Genomic DNA, 17,066 nt, shown 5'->3' with positions numbered 1-17,066 from the left:
ACTGAGGGGCAAAGCGTGTTTGCATGAGGCTACCCAGTTGCTCCCTAGGGCAGTGGGACAGCTGGCTGAGAAGCATAATATTCTTATCATTCTATGTCTGCAGATTCCTTTCCTGTACAGTTCTGTGATGAATTCTGCATACTTGGAAGTCACAAGTGAAGTGAGTTCGAGCCCATTACCAGGAGCAGAGGTAGCAGCCCTCAGAGTCCTTCACCATATCTTACAACTCCATGGCTTAATCTTGTAATAAATTCCCTGACCTTGTTGCTCCTAGTAACTATGTTTCCCCAATCAAATTCTAAGTGATACAATGACCACAAATTCCATTAAAATAAAACAGTACAAAAGAGCCTTGAAATTGTTTCAACAAAGTTGAAACCCCTAATAGCCTTGTCCAAGGACACACAGAAAGTCAATAAAATAGGTAAAAATAAATTTTGTCTCGGTTACAACATGAGGGGGCCAGATAAAGGTAAGAAAATATGAAAAATGCTATAGAATTCCCTCTAAGACAGTGGTTCTTAATCTATGGGTTGTGACCCCCTAGTGGGGTCAAATGGTCCTTTCACAGGGGCCACATATCAGATATCCTGCATACCAGATATTTACATTATGATTTATAACAGCAGCAAAATTACAGTTATGAAGTAGCAGTGAAAATAATTTTATGGTTAGGGATCACCACAACATGAGGAACTGTATTAAAGGGTCACAGCACTAGGAAGGTTGAGAACCACTGCTCTAAGATGAAATATATGCTATTTCTGATATAAAGAATCAGAAATAAGGAGTTATAGCAAAGCAAGGATTCACAATTAATTATTTAATAAACAGTGAATGTCAACATGTGTCTTTTAATTGAGTTACTTACCATTGAAGGATTTCACGCCTTTTAGCACCCTGTTGTAATACACTTTCCCAGAATCTAAGGAAAAACCATAGTTCATTTAATGGGAAACTGACTTGATATCATAAAAGTAGCATAATACAAATTATTTAATAATCATCATTTTAAAAAGAGCTGTCTAGGGCTGCCGAGATGGCTCAGAGGGTAAAGGCATTTGCTCTATAAGCCTGATGACAAGTTGCAGCTCAGCACCTACATACAGGTAATGGGAGAGAACTGATTTCACAAGCTCACGCTTGGCCTCCATACGAATCCATGGCACATGTACACACATATATCATGCACACAATAATCATAAAGCATTAAAACAAAAATAAAGAACTGTCACTGCTTTGTATACTATTTAATTTGAGATAGTGAAGCTATGGAATAGAAACTTCCTCACTGTGACAAACCTCTCTAGTGCCTGAGGGACTCCACATGCTAAATGTTGCTTCATCTTTACTTTTTTGCCATGAATATGATACTTTCCTCTCCTTTTTCTTTTCTCATTTTATGATGTAAGAAAATTAGTGGCCTAAAGATAACATTCTTTATGGTTGATGTCAACTTTCGTCTTCAGACTTCTGGCACTTCCAATATAAAGTATCAAAGACAATGGGGCAAAATTATTCTATAACAATTCAATATTCTTCCTTCCTTCCTTCCCTTTTCTTTTTTCTTTCTTTTTTGTATTTTTAGAGGAAAATAAACAGTAGTAGAGTTAGAGAGCTTTACACAGACCCTACAGACAAAACAAAAACAAAAACAAAAGCCACAGCAAAACAGAAAGGCTCCTAGAAGTTCCATGGGTCTTCCCCTGGCTCACCATCAGCAGGCAGTGTTTTCAGCAGCCTTTCTTGCTCCCTCTCTGTGAGTTCAACCCCCAGGTTCTTTAAGATGTTTTTCAGGTCACTGGAATCAACTTTGTCTCCTTTCAAAAGAGGGAGTCGCAGGTACATGGAATTGAACACAGAGTCACAGGTACATGGACTTTGAATACAGTGTCACAGGCACATGGACTGTGAATACAGTGTCACAGGCACATGGACTGTGAATAGTGTCACAGGCACATGGACTTTGAATACAGTGTCACAGGCACATGGACTTTGAATACAGTGTCACAGGCACATGGACTGTGAATACAGTGTCACAGGCACATGGACTGTGAATACAGTGTCACAGGCACATGGACTTGAATACAGTGTCACAGGCACATGGACTTTGAATTCAGTGAGATTTTGTCTTGAGTTGTAAAACTTACTTTGTGTGGAGTCAGTTGTTAGGTTGAAGAATCAATTGCAGAGTCAATGGGCATGTTTCATGGTATTAGCTTTGCATAAGTTAAGGAGTTTTTTTTTTTTTTAACTAAAAGTAGGAAAGAGAACTTCTAGAATGAAATCTCATCAGTGAATTCCTAAAACACTAATTCTTATATGAGTCACTATTCAGAAATATTTGTGTGGCAAGAATTATTTGATGCTTTCAGCAAAAATGGTGTTGTCACCATCCCTAAGCTTTACTGTACCATATTCTATAAGGCTTTAGATTGTTTTAAGCATTTGTGAAGTGACATTATTTCAAACTGACAGCACAAAATACCTTATCACCTTAAGTTAGTCTGAGGGGCATTAGATGTGTATATATTATTATGAAACATTTTAATTTTATACGATTCTAGAAATGCCACAGAAAAATGAGGTGCTACTGATTAGAATCCCTAAATGATTTCTGTTATTTTCAGTTCCCTTTAATTTAATTAAACTTAGTGTAAGCCTTTACACCATGAGAATTACAGCACCTCCTTACTCACCTGTAAAAGCATTCAACTTTTTCATCAGTGTGTCTACAGAAACTTTCCTAAGAGCTGGAATAAAGCACGAGAATGAAGACGGTAAACCATCAGTGACTGTGACAAAGGCCCTAACCCAAGTGCTTTACATATTTATTTAAGAAATGTACTGTGGGGGTCGAGAAATGATTCAGTGGTTAAGAGCCCTTGCTGTTCTTCCAGAGGACCCGTGTTTAATTCTCACTACCCAAATGTCTGTTATTCCTATTCCAGGAGATCCAATGCCCAATTCTGGCCTCTATTGGCACTGCATGCAGGTAGTGTACAGACATACACGCAGTCAGAACATTTATACACATAAAATAATAGTTTTTTAAAGAAAAGGAATATACAGGCAACATTTTCTGTTATTTTATCCACTCTCACTGCTTTCATGAGTATCATGAAGAAAATCTTAAAAGTACAAAGTTCCCCCATTCCCATCTCCTCCAGGGCAAGGACTCCAGAGGGCGGAGGGGGGGTGGGGCAGGAGGAGGGAGGACAGGGGAATCTGTGGCTGATACATTAAATTATAAAATAAATAAGTACAAAGCTCCCATTTCAAAAATATAAATTTCATTCACAGTTCTAATATCCCAAAGTCAAGTGTGTTAGTGATGGGAAGAAATTCTGAAATACCCTTATCTCAAAAGCCTGTATTTTGCTATTCAAAGTGTAGAAGACTGTCTATTAGTGATCATAATATGGATAGAGAATGCAAAAGGCATGCTTTCAAACATGAAGCTTCAACACTGATTTTGGTAACTAGTTGCTTATATGCTCCGCCCATATGTTTAACTTTCTGATTACATCATATTAGACTGCAATTCATAAGGCCCCTTATCCTAGGACTTTTATAGTTAAAGGTCTTTCTTTTCTTTTCTTTCTTTCTTTTTTTTTTTTTTAAAGTAAAGTCTCCCAGTATAACTAGGACATTTGAAAACTCCACTCACCACCAGTAGGGAGATTTTGTACCAGATCCTTAAATTCATTGTCCTTAAGCTTGATTCCTAAGCTATCCACCAGAGTCTTCAGATTGTTGGAGCTAACCTTCCCACCTGAGGAGAGAGAGACCTATGAAGAAAGGTACAAAGCTCCCCAGACAGTTTCTTAGCACTTTCGGGGCTATATGCCCTGTTGCATACTCACAAATTGTGCCAGTTCTCGGGAAGATTGGACATCCAATCTTTTAGGATGGGTCCTGCATTCTCTAATGCCTATTCATAGGCTCTCTTAGTTATCTACTAGTACTAGTAATGTCTAAAATATGAAAAAAAACCCTATTTTACTTATACTAAGATTATTTTAAACTCTTAGACTCTACTTAAGAACATTCTTAAGGGTTAAACCGTGAAAATGTAAAATCTAATAATAGAGTATGGTTTGAGACTGTAAGCCTGATAAACACTTTCCTCCCCAAAGCTGCTTTTGTTTGGTGAAGGCGATTTACCACAGCAACAGAGGTGAAGCCAGGGCCATGGTTGTTAACTGTTTTCATCACAACAACGAAACCAGATGGGGTAATATAGTATGACAATCAGCCAAATTTAGTCATTTACACTTTAAAGCACCATGTTGTGCATGATAAATATGTAGAATTTCACTTTAAACTAAAAAATACTGAGGAAATTCTATTCTAGTTCTGGAGGTAACTTCTGAACAATATCTGGGGTTCATTTAAGATGGCTGAACTCCAAGTCTAGTTTTTATTTCCTCCCAATTAAACCCAAGTGACTAATAACGTTTCCAAGCTATCCTTTTTCTATACAAATGTGAAATCCCATTACATTTTTTTGTTCAAAAGAGGAAATAAAATCTTGAGAAAGTGGGGCGCTTTCCCCTCATGTCTAAGATAGAGGGACTTAGCAGCTGCAGCAAAGGCTGCCACATAAATGGAGAACAAAATTATTATAGGTACATGTGAGCTTTGGTGAAATGCAGGGATGTGTTCAAAATGTAGACATGAGGACTTTGACATTCACCTTTCAGGGACTTTACTTTCTCCAGTAACCTGTTTTGAAAGATCTTTCCGTCATCTGTAAGAAATACAAGACTCAAGTTACAAAAATGTGGATAACCATTAGCATATGCTCAGGAAAACTGACTTTTAGCATCTTCACTACATATTTTTTCTTATAAAAACTGTGAGAGCCAGTGAGATGGCTCAGTGGGTAAAGGTGCTCGCTGTCAAGCCTTAGGACTCAAGTTCAATCCCCTGGACCCACATGGTAGAAAGAGAGACTCTACTCTTACAAGTTGTCCCCTGACCTCCACATATGTACTACGGCATGGGCATCCTCCCACATGTCCATAATACACACATGTGGGTATGCACATACATGCACACACACAATAAATAAACAAATGAAAATGTGAGAGAAAAGTGGGGGAAATTTAGTACATTAAGCTCTATACAACACACACACACACACACACACACACACACACACACACACACACACACCTCTTTTATTCATCCCCAATCCTGTTTTTGCTCACTCCTAAGCTATCCCTTTCTCTTTACACATATCCTACACTACTTTTTGGTATATACATAAACTTTTTGTATAGGCAGCATAATAAAGAGGAATATCAGATCTAAAATAGGAGCCTGTGTAGAGAGGATTCACATCAGAGTTCAGGGACACTCTAACTTTGTGATTTATACTTAATGTAGTGTCATGAAACGAGGGTAGCTTTGTCACAGAGAGATCCTAAAGCCTTTTGATTACATCAATAGTTGAGATTCTTACCATCAAATTGCAGATTTTCCATCAGTTTGGAGAATTCTTGATCTTTGTACTCTAGCCCCATTTTTTCCAGAACAGTTTTTATATCGCCAATACCAATTTTTTCTCCTTAATAATAAAGATTAAAACAGTGACATACATGGAATTTAGCACAATTGTAAATAATTCAGCTACACAATGTGAGCACATGGTGGGGAAAACCCTGGCCACTGAGTATCTAAAAACAAGATCATTCAAAGGAACATGATTTGTTTGTAGAGACCATCAAGAGATGAGAGGTTACCCTCAATGCTGCTCATGAGAACATGGCAATAGGATGTACTGAGAAAATAAATTGCCAAAGTTGCTGCTTTGAAATTCATCCCTGTATCTGCTTCATCTCCCTTAGGCTTCTTGAGATCAAGGATTGAGTGTAAAAAGATACAAAGGACAACTTGTTTCTACAAGTAGCTGCTGACTTTGCTGGAGGATGTCTAGAAATCCCTGCCAGTCCTTCTAAGGACTGGATGGGTGGCTATTGGTTAAGAATTCTCCCATCCAAATACTAACCAGGGCTGACCCTGCTTAGCTTCTGACATCAAGTAGTATCAGTTGGGTAAGTTCAAAGAAGTATGACTATAGAGAAGTCTAAGAATTCTGATAGGATGCTTCTATCCAACCTTCTGTCTCTGCTTTGCTTGGAACCAGACTTCAAGCTTCTAGCCTTGACCAGATGCTTCTTAATTTTTTCCTTGCATAAATATTTCTCTTCATAATGCCTCTTTCATATTTAATCCCATCTTGGTATATGGTTCTTGAAGAACTTGCACAAACAATGGAACTCACACTGGTAATGGTGAGCAGGCATTGTGAATCTCTCCATTCAATTAGAAGACTGAAAATGCCTTCTCCTAAGCCTACCAATGTGTGCTAGAGTCTTTTAAAAAGATTCATTTTATTGTTGAATTTGGCTGTATTATAGTAAGAAAAAAGACATTATTAGAAAACACACTAAAGCTGGGCATGGTAGTGCACGCCTTTTATTCAGCACTCGGGTGGTAGAGGCAGGTGGATCTCTGTGAGTTCAAGGCCAGCTTGGTCTACAGAGTGAGTTCCAGGATAGCCAGGGATACAAAGAGAAACCCTGTCTAGAAAAACAAAAACAGAAACAGAAACAGAAACAGACAAAACTACCCAATGAAACATAAAACAAAACAAAACAAACAAACAAACAAACAAACAAACAAAAAAACCACACGAGAAAACACTGTAACTTCTGGCCATTGAACAGAAAAAAGATTAAACAAAGAGGTGTCAAAAATCATACAATTAACAGTAATAAAGGCATGAAAAAAAAGTACGTTGGGGCTGGAGAGATAGTTCATTGGTTAAAAGCACTTGCTGCTCCTCTAAAAGACCTGAATTTGGCTCATAACTGCCTGTAACTTCAGCTCTAGGAATTCAGCCTCCTCTTCTGGCCTCTGTGGGCACCTGCATACATGTGGCACATATTCACATAGATAGTCACATACACATAAATTAAAATACTATAAAAAAATTAAAAATATCTAACTGTAAAAAATTAGGACCCTATATTTACATTAACTCTCACTTACCTGTAAAGGTTTTTGCTCCGTCCAGCACCTTATTTAGGTCAACTTTTCCATTAGCTATGAATGAAAGGGTCAATGGAGATATGCAATTAGTGTGATAAGTTCAGAAGTCATATGCAAAGGATCTACAGTGGAGAAACTTGCCCATAAATTTCTCATACACCTTGAAGTGGATAGTGGGATGCCTTACTAAAGTTGTCCTTGGGTCTCCAAGGTCTTTGTTGTTCCATATGAATTATAGAATTGCTTTTATATCTGTGAAAAACTGAACTTTATTATATTGAATGTAGATTTTTTGTGTAATATGGATACTACAATAGTATTAATTCTTCCTATCTGTAAATTGAAATTACTTCAGTTTATTGTTGGTTCCCTATCTGGGGTTAGTAGATGCTTTTTAATGTCTCACAGGCAACCTAAGAGCTAAATCTCCATCATTATACATTAACCAGCCTTAAGTATTTTGATGCACCAATGGCAAATGGACAAATACATTTGATCTCCTTGTTCTTTTTGGTCTGCTCAGATTTTCTATTTCTTGATGATTCAGAATTGGTAGGTTGCCTAGAAACTTATCATTTCTTCTAGGCTATCCAATTGGTTGGTGCATTATTGTTCACAGTCTCTTTTAAGCTTTTGTCTATCTGTGATCTCAGTTGTAATGTCTTTAATTTCTGCTTTCCTGTGAGCATTCTCATTTTTTTCCCTTAGTCTAGCTAAAGGCTTGTTGATTTCATTTATACTTAAAGAAAAACAAATCTTAGTTTGGTTGACATTTTCTATTGTTTTCCTGGTCTTTCATTTATTTCTACATCAACTTTTACTATTTTTTAACCTTCTGCCATATTGGCTTTAGTTTGTTCTTCCTTCACTAGTACCTTGAGGTGTACCATTAGGTTGTTTATTTGAGATCTCTGTTGATGTCAATCCTTTATTCTAACTTTTCCCTTGCGAACTGTTTTTTTGATGCATCTCATAAATTTTGGGTGTTTGTGTTCATTTTAAAAGGTTTTATTATATTTCTTTTCCCCCAAGTGTCTGTTTTCTGATGTGGTTACCCTTGCTCTCTTTGGCTTCCTTTTACATGAAATCCTGCCCACCTCCCGCTTTCACTTTTTCTCTATGTACTTAAACTGAATTGAGTCAAATGGTTGGGTTTTATTTATCTATTCATATATTCTGTCTTTTGATTATAGGATTTAATTTATTAACATTCAATGTAGTTATTGATAACTAAGGAGTTTTCTTATATTTTGCAAACTGTTTTCTGTTTGTTCAATATTTTAAATGCTTCTGCTGTTTGAAGTAAGCCTATGGCCTTCATGGAGACAGATATGGGAAGAAAGGACCTAAAAAGCTGCCCTGGACTTCTTAGATTTTCATTTGACTTTTGGAAAAGAAAAAACAAATACCTTGACGGTGGTACATTTTATAATCTCTAGGTGACATAGGAAGGGTTTAGAATGTCAAATTTATTTCTAGGTATTTTATGTGTATGTTTTGTTGCTTTAAATTGAATATTTTCTACTTCTATTTTCCATTAGCTTATTTCTAGCTAGGGAAATCCTTTGAAATTTTAATTTTTAATCTTGCACAAAAGCCCATGAACCAAATTGACATCTCAAAAACTCAATAATTTTAATAGACTTCTTTTGGTTTGTTTGCTAGGTTTAAAAAACACACAAAAATAAAATCTTAAACTACGGGTAATGATGTCTCTTTTCCAAAATTATCGCATTTGATTTTCTCACTGAAGTATTTAGAAGTTTTATAGCTGGTCTTTAAAATGTTATTTGTAATGTTAGGGTTCCCTAGTATTTTGAATATTTATCTTAACACCAACTAAATCTAGTTAACAACAACAACAACAACTTCCTTTAGGGCCACACAGTGCTGTCTAGCAGGCATACCATCAACTGGCAGGCTTTCCCTCAGCTGCTCCACTTCTTTATTAAGAAGGTTGATACCCATGTTTTCCAGGAAAGGGTGCAGGTTTTTGACATCAAGTTTTCCTCCTTAAGAAAAAGCAAAGAAAGAGAGAAAGAAACAAAAAGGAACAAGAGAGTAAATAAAAGATGTAAAATATGAAAATCATGTTTGTGTTTTTAATGACTATGTGTAACTACTTTAAGAAAAATATAAAAAAAAAAAGCCTATACTTGGCATTTTTGTATTGTCATTATTATTCATTACAAAAACCCCTATAATTTCCACTTGGCTTTTCCAATAAAACAGAGAAGGTAAAGACAAATAAGGTAAATGCAACCTGTTTTTTAAAAGCTCCATCCTAGTGACAAACCTATTAGAACAAAGACATTCTTTAGAAGACTATTCAGCTTCATGGCCCTAGACTTGATGTCAGCTCATTGCTACAATCACTTCCAATACTTCAAGTAAAGAGTAAAAAGTATTTATTTATTCCATTGCCAGATTGTCAGATTAACAGATTGGTTTTGTCTATTAATGAACAAAATTCCTAAAACTGGCAAAATAATCAGATCCTTTCACTACAATTTTGCCACGTATATTTAGATAACAAAGCATTTTTTATTTTTTGTAATAATTAGGAAGATTCCAAGTGTGATGATTCCTTCAAAGAGGAGAGAGAAACAACAAAAATTCATTGCAAAGCTCGAAGATTTCAGACAGATACTTTAGTATGAGTTTTAACTCACCTTTGAGAGACTTCACACCCTTCAGGACTCTAGCCCAATGCACCATCCCATTATCTGTGTGGGGGAAAAAGAAAAAAGGTGAGGAAGGAGCTTTTTACATCATATAAGGAAGCTGGTGAGAGAAGAACAGAATGCTAAAACAACAGAGTGAAAATAGACCCAATCATTCATCCTCAAGAACAGGGCATTTAAAGAGTCCTCAAAATAAAAAGGTAGGTCTCAACAGAAGTAAGAAAGAAAAGCACTAAACAAAAGACAAAGATGGTAAGTTTAAGAGCCTTTTCTTTACAGGAGGAAAATAAATTGTGAGCAACACTAATCAGCCACAAGGAACAACGAGAAGACAAAGTGAGTTGACAGCAAATAAGGAATGAGGTGGAAATGCTTATGGATAGACTACATATTTTTTAAATCATGTGAAAATATTTTCCAGGTTCTAGATATGAACTGGTTGATGTTCCAGAAAAAGTGGCTTTTCCCCCCTGGCAGTGCTGGGCATTGAACCTATGGCCTCAGACAAGCCAAGTAAGCACTCTACTGTAGGCCCTTAGCCCTTAGGAAATGTCAAATGTAAAACTGGTGGGGGAAAACGACAACAAGAAGAACTGGAGCAGCTCCCTTCCTGTGTTATGTGGTTTACACACAATGACTCAGAAGACTCAGATGGGGACTGTGCCTTGATTAAAGTAAAACCATTATCTCAACATGGCAGGTGTTCACAGAGGAGTTCAGTGGCCCTCAAACCAAGTATCTCTGTGGTGTCAGGATTTCTTGATTTTTACCTTTTATTTTGATACATTTTCAGAATTATAGGTACTGGGAAATATAGCGTGAAGAGTTCTCATAATTCTCTTCATCTTACCGTATTTGTTTTCTTATCCATCCAAACACAAATACTCTACAAACTTATTCAAATACCATCAACCACTCCCTTGCTGTCACTGACAGCAGTGAAGGACTAATTTTTCAGTAGAGGCTATCACCTCAGTCTCTGTCTCTCATCATTGTTACAAGTCATTTATTTTGTAATATATTCTTCAATTTGGGATTGAGAGACTTTAAACTTTCCAAACCTCTCAAGCACTGAATTCTAAAGTTTCCTGTTTCCCTCTCCAGCTTATTAAATCGCAGTCTGGAAACGTCAGTGACTTTTTAAGGCTTACCGTCCACTGGCAGAGTTTTCAGTAGCTTCGAATACTCCAGCTCATTAAACTCAAGCCCTGCTTTTCTTAGCATATCTTCCAGATTATTGACATCCATCTTTTCACCTAAAAAGTTAGGAATAGTGAGAGGTGGATATATTAGCTACCTCAAATTTTAGGTTGAATAACAAAAGCAGAACACTGTCCTTCCACACTGCTCTGGATTGGAGGAAAATTGGAATGTTAAATGTCCCTTTAATAGTCATATATACAAGGCTCTTTTTAAATTCTAGGAAAACTAAATCGAGTTTATTACTGTAAAATCAATCCATAGGGTGGTTAATACAAATAATCCTCTAAGGAAGAACTTTATGCTTTTGTTAATGTTGTAATTGTCAGCAATGCTAATGAAAATCAAAAAAATTCAGAGTACCATGTACTGAGCCTGTGTATTTCAGAGAAAGATTAGGAGGGCAGGTTCCATAGAATGCAGGATTTTTTACTAAGACATAATCCTATAGGTATTTTTTGTACTGTTTTTGCCATATTTTGCCAAATTCATGCACTCTAAGAAGCTTTTTCTATTGGAAAACTTCTATTAGAAGTCTTTTTCTAATTTTAGGGCAGTGGAGAACAGCAACAGAAAGACACTGTTATGAAAGTCTGAAGGCTTTAGTTGGGAGGAATTCGTCACTAACCTGTGAAAGTCTTTGCCTCCTTCATTATAGTTTTTATATCAACTTTCCCATCAGCTGCAAAATGACAAATAATCAGAATAAAGATCAGAAACAAGCACGATTTGGTAATTATTACTGCATTTTTTTCTTTTTCATTAGTGAAAACAAAAAAAGTTTTAATTCCACAATGAAGCTATATTGACAATATAGCTAAAAGACATTAAAATTCTAGCCACAAAAGAATGATATATAAAGGAAATGCATTCTGTTTTGAGTTCCCTTTCAGCACTTTAATCTTGGGTGAATTCCTATTATTTAGCTAGACTACAAGAAAAAATTTAAAAAGAAGTTTATGCTATATTTCAACACTTTTAAGTTTGGAAAATTGCCATTCATATGGAGTTTGCTCATATACACAATCTATGTAATGTTATTAAATTAAATTAAATGTTATTAAATTAAATTAAACTGAACAGACTTCACCAGTGCTTTGAATTACACATAGAAATTATTAATGTCACATATTAGTGACATAGCCTTTCTATGCCAGATATTTAGAGATTTGTTTTTAATGATTATTTACCTACCATTTACCTGGTACCAAAAGACAAAATTTAAAATATAAACTATGTCTATACAACAGGACTCACATATGAAAAATCTCAAAAAAAGAGATCAATGCTATGGATATTGCTCTAGATAAATAAAACACTGACTGGCCAGTAGCCAGACAGGAAGTATAGGCAGGACTAACAGAGAGGAGAAAGGAGGGAACAGGAAGGCAGAGGGGGAGACTGCTGGAGCCGCTGCCAGGACAAGGAAGATGTAAGGTACCAATAAGCCATGAGTCATGTAGCAAAGTATAGATGAATAAAAATGGGCTAAATATAAGAGTAAGAGCTAGACAATGATAGGCCTGAGCTAATGGCCAAACAGTTTAAATAATATAAGTGTCTGTATGTTTATTTTATAAGTGGGCTAAGGGACTGCTGGGGCTTGGCAGGACCCAGAGAGAAAACTCCAGCTACAAATGGCACCCAACAGCTCAAGTTTCCACCTTAAATAAAAATGAAAAAAACTAGGACAATTGAGATTTTAATTTAGTGGAGTAATTCTATCTCTGTACTGTTTTACTGTAATGTCTCTTTAAAATCGGTAAAAAAATAAATCAATATATGTGTATATGTATGAATGAGTGTATATGAATTGAAGTATTGAAGTATTGCCAGATCTTGGAAAACAGGGTCTAGCTACAACATGCTGACCCAACTTCCTAGTGCTTTGGTCTATGACAAGAAATTAAGTAGATGGTGTCCTACTACCTCTTTGAAACTTTGTTTCTGTTTTAAACTGACTGGAGGAAACAGTCTCTGCAAATTTGAAGCTGTTTGGAGAGAAGTTTGATCCTCACACCCCTAAAGTGGTCTTTGTTTCTTGCCTACTTGAATTCATCTTTAAATTGTCCTGCATTCCAATACACTCTCCTGCTGTGGGATGGTCTGTATGTCAAATTGCTCTGATTGGTCTGACCGTGGGCAAGGCAGGAAAACTCAAGCTACAAATGGCGCCCAACATGGGGCAAAAGTTTCTACCTAAAACCTGAGAAAAGATTCTAAAACAGAGCTAAAAACAGCTTCCTAATTGTCTCTCTCAAATGAGCGGCAGCCTGCCTGTTTGAGCTACTGGCGGGTTCCTAGCGTGAGAGCGCGGTCTGCAGTATGGCGGGAATGAGGCCTCTGCAAGTGGCACATTAAGCTGCGTGGTGGATTTAGCCTTTGCTAGTACAAAACAAAAAGAGGTTTCTGGGCTACACGCTGCTTTGATAAGAAGCATAGACCCACTATTTCTGAGAGTTGATGGCTCCCAGAGCTGGCGGAAAACGTACCACCGCCATGTTGGGAAGCTGAAGTGGGCGGAGCCAGCAGCCACAGTGCAAAGGCTGCAGTTTAAAGCAATAGGCTCAAGGTAATATAAAAAATAAGCCACATAAAGATGGCTACCACACAGAGAATCTGGATTATGTTCTCTTTGATATTTGTAACTAAAGAAAAACATTTGATTGCAAAAGTTGTTGAGTTATGCCAAAATGTGTATTTTAAAGGTACCTTGACTTCAAAATTTGGATATAAGGATATGTTGCTTTGGAAAAGAGGCTCTGCTTTTGTTTCTACAGAAAGCCAGAGGCTATGGATTTGTTCCAGATTAAGATACATCAGGTTTGACCAGCCAAGACCCCCTGAAAGGTCTCCAATGACACCATGGTCCAGATGATCCAACATCCAGAATCGTTTCAAGGCAACTGGCTCAGACGATACAGTCTCATGGACTACTCCATGATCCTAAAATTTTCTTTGTGTCCCCATAAGATACAGCGCCCCCTTCCAGCAGGAAGTAGTAAGAGAAGCTACGCCCAAATTCCCAAATATACCAAGCTGGCTTTGGAGATGTATAAAAGTTAAAACCTTCCTTTTTAAAAAAAGAAAAGGGGAAGTGCTGTGGGATGGTCTGTATGTCAAATTGCTCTGATTGGTCAATAAATAAAACACTGATTGGCCAGTGGCCAGGCAGGAAGTAGGTGGGACAAGGAGAGAGGAGAATTCTGGGAAGTGGAAGGCTGAGGCAGAGAGACACAGCCAGCCGCCGCCATGACCAGCAGCATGTGAAGACGCCGGTAAGCCACCAGCCACGTGGCAAGGTATAGACTTATGGAAATGGATTAATTTAAGCTATAAGAACAGTTAGCAAGAAGCCTGCCACGGCCATATAGTTTATAAGCAATATAAGTCTCTGTGTTTACTTGATTGGGGCTGAGCGGCTGTGGGACTGGCGGGTGACAGAGATTTGTCCTGACCGTGGGCAAGGCAGGAAAACTCAAGCTACACTCTCCTTTTATAACATCCCCTGAGTGTTTTCTTTTTCCTTGCCTCATCTTGGCCCTTCCTGATTCCTAGTGACACCTCAGCAAGATACAGAATTCACAGTAAAAGAAGTCATTCTCCTGATGCAAATGCCAAGGAGGAGGATTTGGTCTTGCTTTTGTGTGTGTGTGTGTGTGTGTGTGTGTGTGTGTGTGTCTATGTGTTTGTGTGTATCTAGTGTTTGTGTGTGTGTCTATGTGTCTGTGTTCTAGTATTTGTGTGTATGTGTGTGTGTGTGTGTGTGTGTGTGTGTGTGTGTGTGTGTGTGTGTGTGTACACCAAAGGACAACCATGGCTGTTATTCCTCAGATGTTATCTGTCCTGATTTTTGAAAGAAGACCTTTCTCTGGCCTAAACCTCACAGGTTATGCTTGGCTGACTGGCCAGGGAGCCCAAGGTATGAGCTAGCCTATCTCTACCTCTCCAGTGCTGGAATTAAATGTGAGTAGATGCTATAATACTCATTTTTTTTTTCATTTAAAAAAATGTGTATATGTGTTTGTTCTCATGTATATCTGTGCACCACCTGCATGCATGGTGCCTGTGGAGGTCAGAAGAAGGCACTGGAGCCATTGGAACTGGAGTTACAGATGATTGTGAACCATCATGTGAGGGTTGGGAATTGAACCCAGGTCCTCTGGATGAGCAGAGCCACCTCTCTAGCTCCAGTACTCAGCTTTTAAAATGTGGGTTCTAGAGACCAACTCAAGCCCTCATGCTTGTGTGGTGGGTGCTTCCCAGTCCAAGCTTTGAGTTCTTTTCAACGTTTTTTCAAATGGCTTGGTGTCAAGATTCTGAAGAGATCTGTATGCTTAATCACACAAGGTTATGATACTACTAATAGCAACAACAAAACTGGTACAACTTGGTCCTCACAAAAGTTTGTAATTAGGCTTAATGTGCCCCTTTCGTAGACAAAGAAAGTCAAGCACAGAAAGAGCATTAAGATAACATGAGCATTAAACAGAAGAGCCAGAACTCAATCAGGCAGCCTTGCTCCAGAATCTGCGCTGCCACGGCTTTGCCATTCTGATGTTGGATGGTAGATGCTTACCACTCACGGGCAGGCTTTGTGTTAGATCTTTAAGTTCTTTTTCTGAGATGTTCATCCCCATGTTCTTCAGAAACGTGTCCACTTTTTCAGCCTTGATTCTCCCCTCTTAAAAAGAGATACAGGTAAGAGTAAAATGTATTAGCTTTAAAATGTGACAAAACAGATGAGCCCATTCTTTGTTATTTGGATAATCGGATGACTGCTGTTGATTGAACTTTCAAATTGATCGACTTTGCTGTCCTATTAAATTTTCCAAATAAAAGAAAGTCTTTTTGAAATTATATATATTTAGATTTCACTTGGGAATCTGACAAACTTTTGAGACTTTCCCAAGGAATGGGGTAGATCTATTTATAATTCAAAATGTAAAATTAAATGCAGTCCATTTATTGGCACTTCTAGGATTCCAGAAGAGACAAATTCATAGAGAGCAGAGCAGAGGCTACCAGGAGCTGGAGGAATGAGGAAATAGTAGTGATTCCCTAGCAAGTACGAAGTTTCTGTTCCTAATGACAGAGAGGCTCTGGAGGTGAGTAGTAGTCATGGCTGTGCAACACTATGAACATGCCCAATGTTAGTGGGTTGTACATTTAAAATGGTAGACTAGGCTGTGCATACCTTACCACAATAAAAATGACAAATTACAGGGGCTTTTACAGAAGATTTTAATGACAAAGATAAAGCACTGTGCCTACCAGAATGGGGGTTCATGTCTGAATGTCCAGGAGACAAAATAAAGCTAACCACAGCCCTTCTTGTACATCTGTTTTTCTATCACAGTCATTTTACCTGTAAATGTATTTAAACCCTCCAGCAACCTCTTCTGATAGGTTTTTCCAACATCTGTAAGAACAAACAATTCAGGCCAAGGAGAAATCAATTATTATGACAGTATAAAAATCATTTCAGAATTATGTCTCTAGACTGATTTTCCAGTTTCTTCCAATTTAAAAAAATATATAGCAACATTTTATGGTAGAGAACTTTTTAAAAGGTGAGCATTTTTTTTTTCTCTTTGGCATGTGTTAGGCAGACTGCTGCTGTGAGATTAACCTGAGAAAACCAATTTCAGGGAGAAAAAAATTTATTTCGGTTCATGGTTCCAGGGATTTTAGATCATAGCCGACTGGCCCGTGTTTCTATAACAGAGATGAGTGAGAAGACCATGGCAGAAATGCCTGACATGGCTGGGATGCTCTCGTCCTAGCTGAAATGCTTTCAGGGATGGAGAGAGAGAGAGAGAGAGAGAGAGAGAGAGAGAGAGAGAGAGAGAGAGAGAGAGTTAGAGAGAGAGAGAGAGAGAGAGAGAGAGAGAGAGAGAGAGAGAGAGAGAGAGAGAGAGAGAGAGAGAGAATGCCCATGCAAGAGTTTCCACCTTCTCCACCACACTTTGTTCCATCTGTGACCCCAGATGACTGGGTAGGTGCCACATTCAGGGTGGGTTTCCTCCTTCGTTAATCATTTCTGGAAACACTCATAGGCACACTCCTATGTCTGCTTTAGTAATTTCCCAGGCACTTCTCAAAATGACAACAAAGATC

At 37.7% G+C, this 17,066-nt stretch overlaps 1 protein-coding gene across 1 annotated transcript in view; it reads right to left on the bottom strand.

Moving 5' to 3' along the window:
• Efcab3 (EF-hand calcium binding domain 3) overlaps positions 1-17,066 on the bottom strand; it is a 419,664-nt gene that overhangs the window by 178,532 nt on the left and 224,066 nt on the right. Inside the window, exons 94-106 of the mRNA XM_076543522.1 lie at positions 16,315-16,368; positions 15,526-15,630; positions 11,575-11,628; positions 10,898-11,002; positions 9,735-9,788; positions 8,970-9,074; positions 7,063-7,116; positions 5,471-5,575; positions 4,700-4,753; positions 3,671-3,775; positions 2,700-2,753; positions 1,716-1,820; positions 872-925 (exon numbers count right to left, since the gene is read on the bottom strand). Of these exons, the coding sequence (XP_076399637.1) occupies positions 872-925; positions 1,716-1,820; positions 2,700-2,753; positions 3,671-3,775; positions 4,700-4,753; positions 5,471-5,575; positions 7,063-7,116; positions 8,970-9,074; positions 9,735-9,788; positions 10,898-11,002; positions 11,575-11,628; positions 15,526-15,630; positions 16,315-16,368 (1,008 nt within the window). The remainder of the gene's footprint in view (positions 1-871; positions 926-1,715; positions 1,821-2,699; positions 2,754-3,670; positions 3,776-4,699; positions 4,754-5,470; positions 5,576-7,062; positions 7,117-8,969; positions 9,075-9,734; positions 9,789-10,897; positions 11,003-11,574; positions 11,629-15,525; positions 15,631-16,314; positions 16,369-17,066) is intronic.

Source organism: Peromyscus maniculatus, chromosome 8 (genome assembly GCF_049852395.1).
Source record: "Peromyscus maniculatus bairdii isolate BWxNUB_F1_BW_parent chromosome 8, HU_Pman_BW_mat_3.1, whole genome shotgun sequence".
Lineage (NCBI taxonomy): Eukaryota > Metazoa > Chordata > Mammalia > Rodentia > Cricetidae > Peromyscus > Peromyscus maniculatus.
The sequence above is the reverse complement of the archived record's forward strand: the minus strand, read 5'-3'. Positions and strand labels throughout refer to the sequence as shown.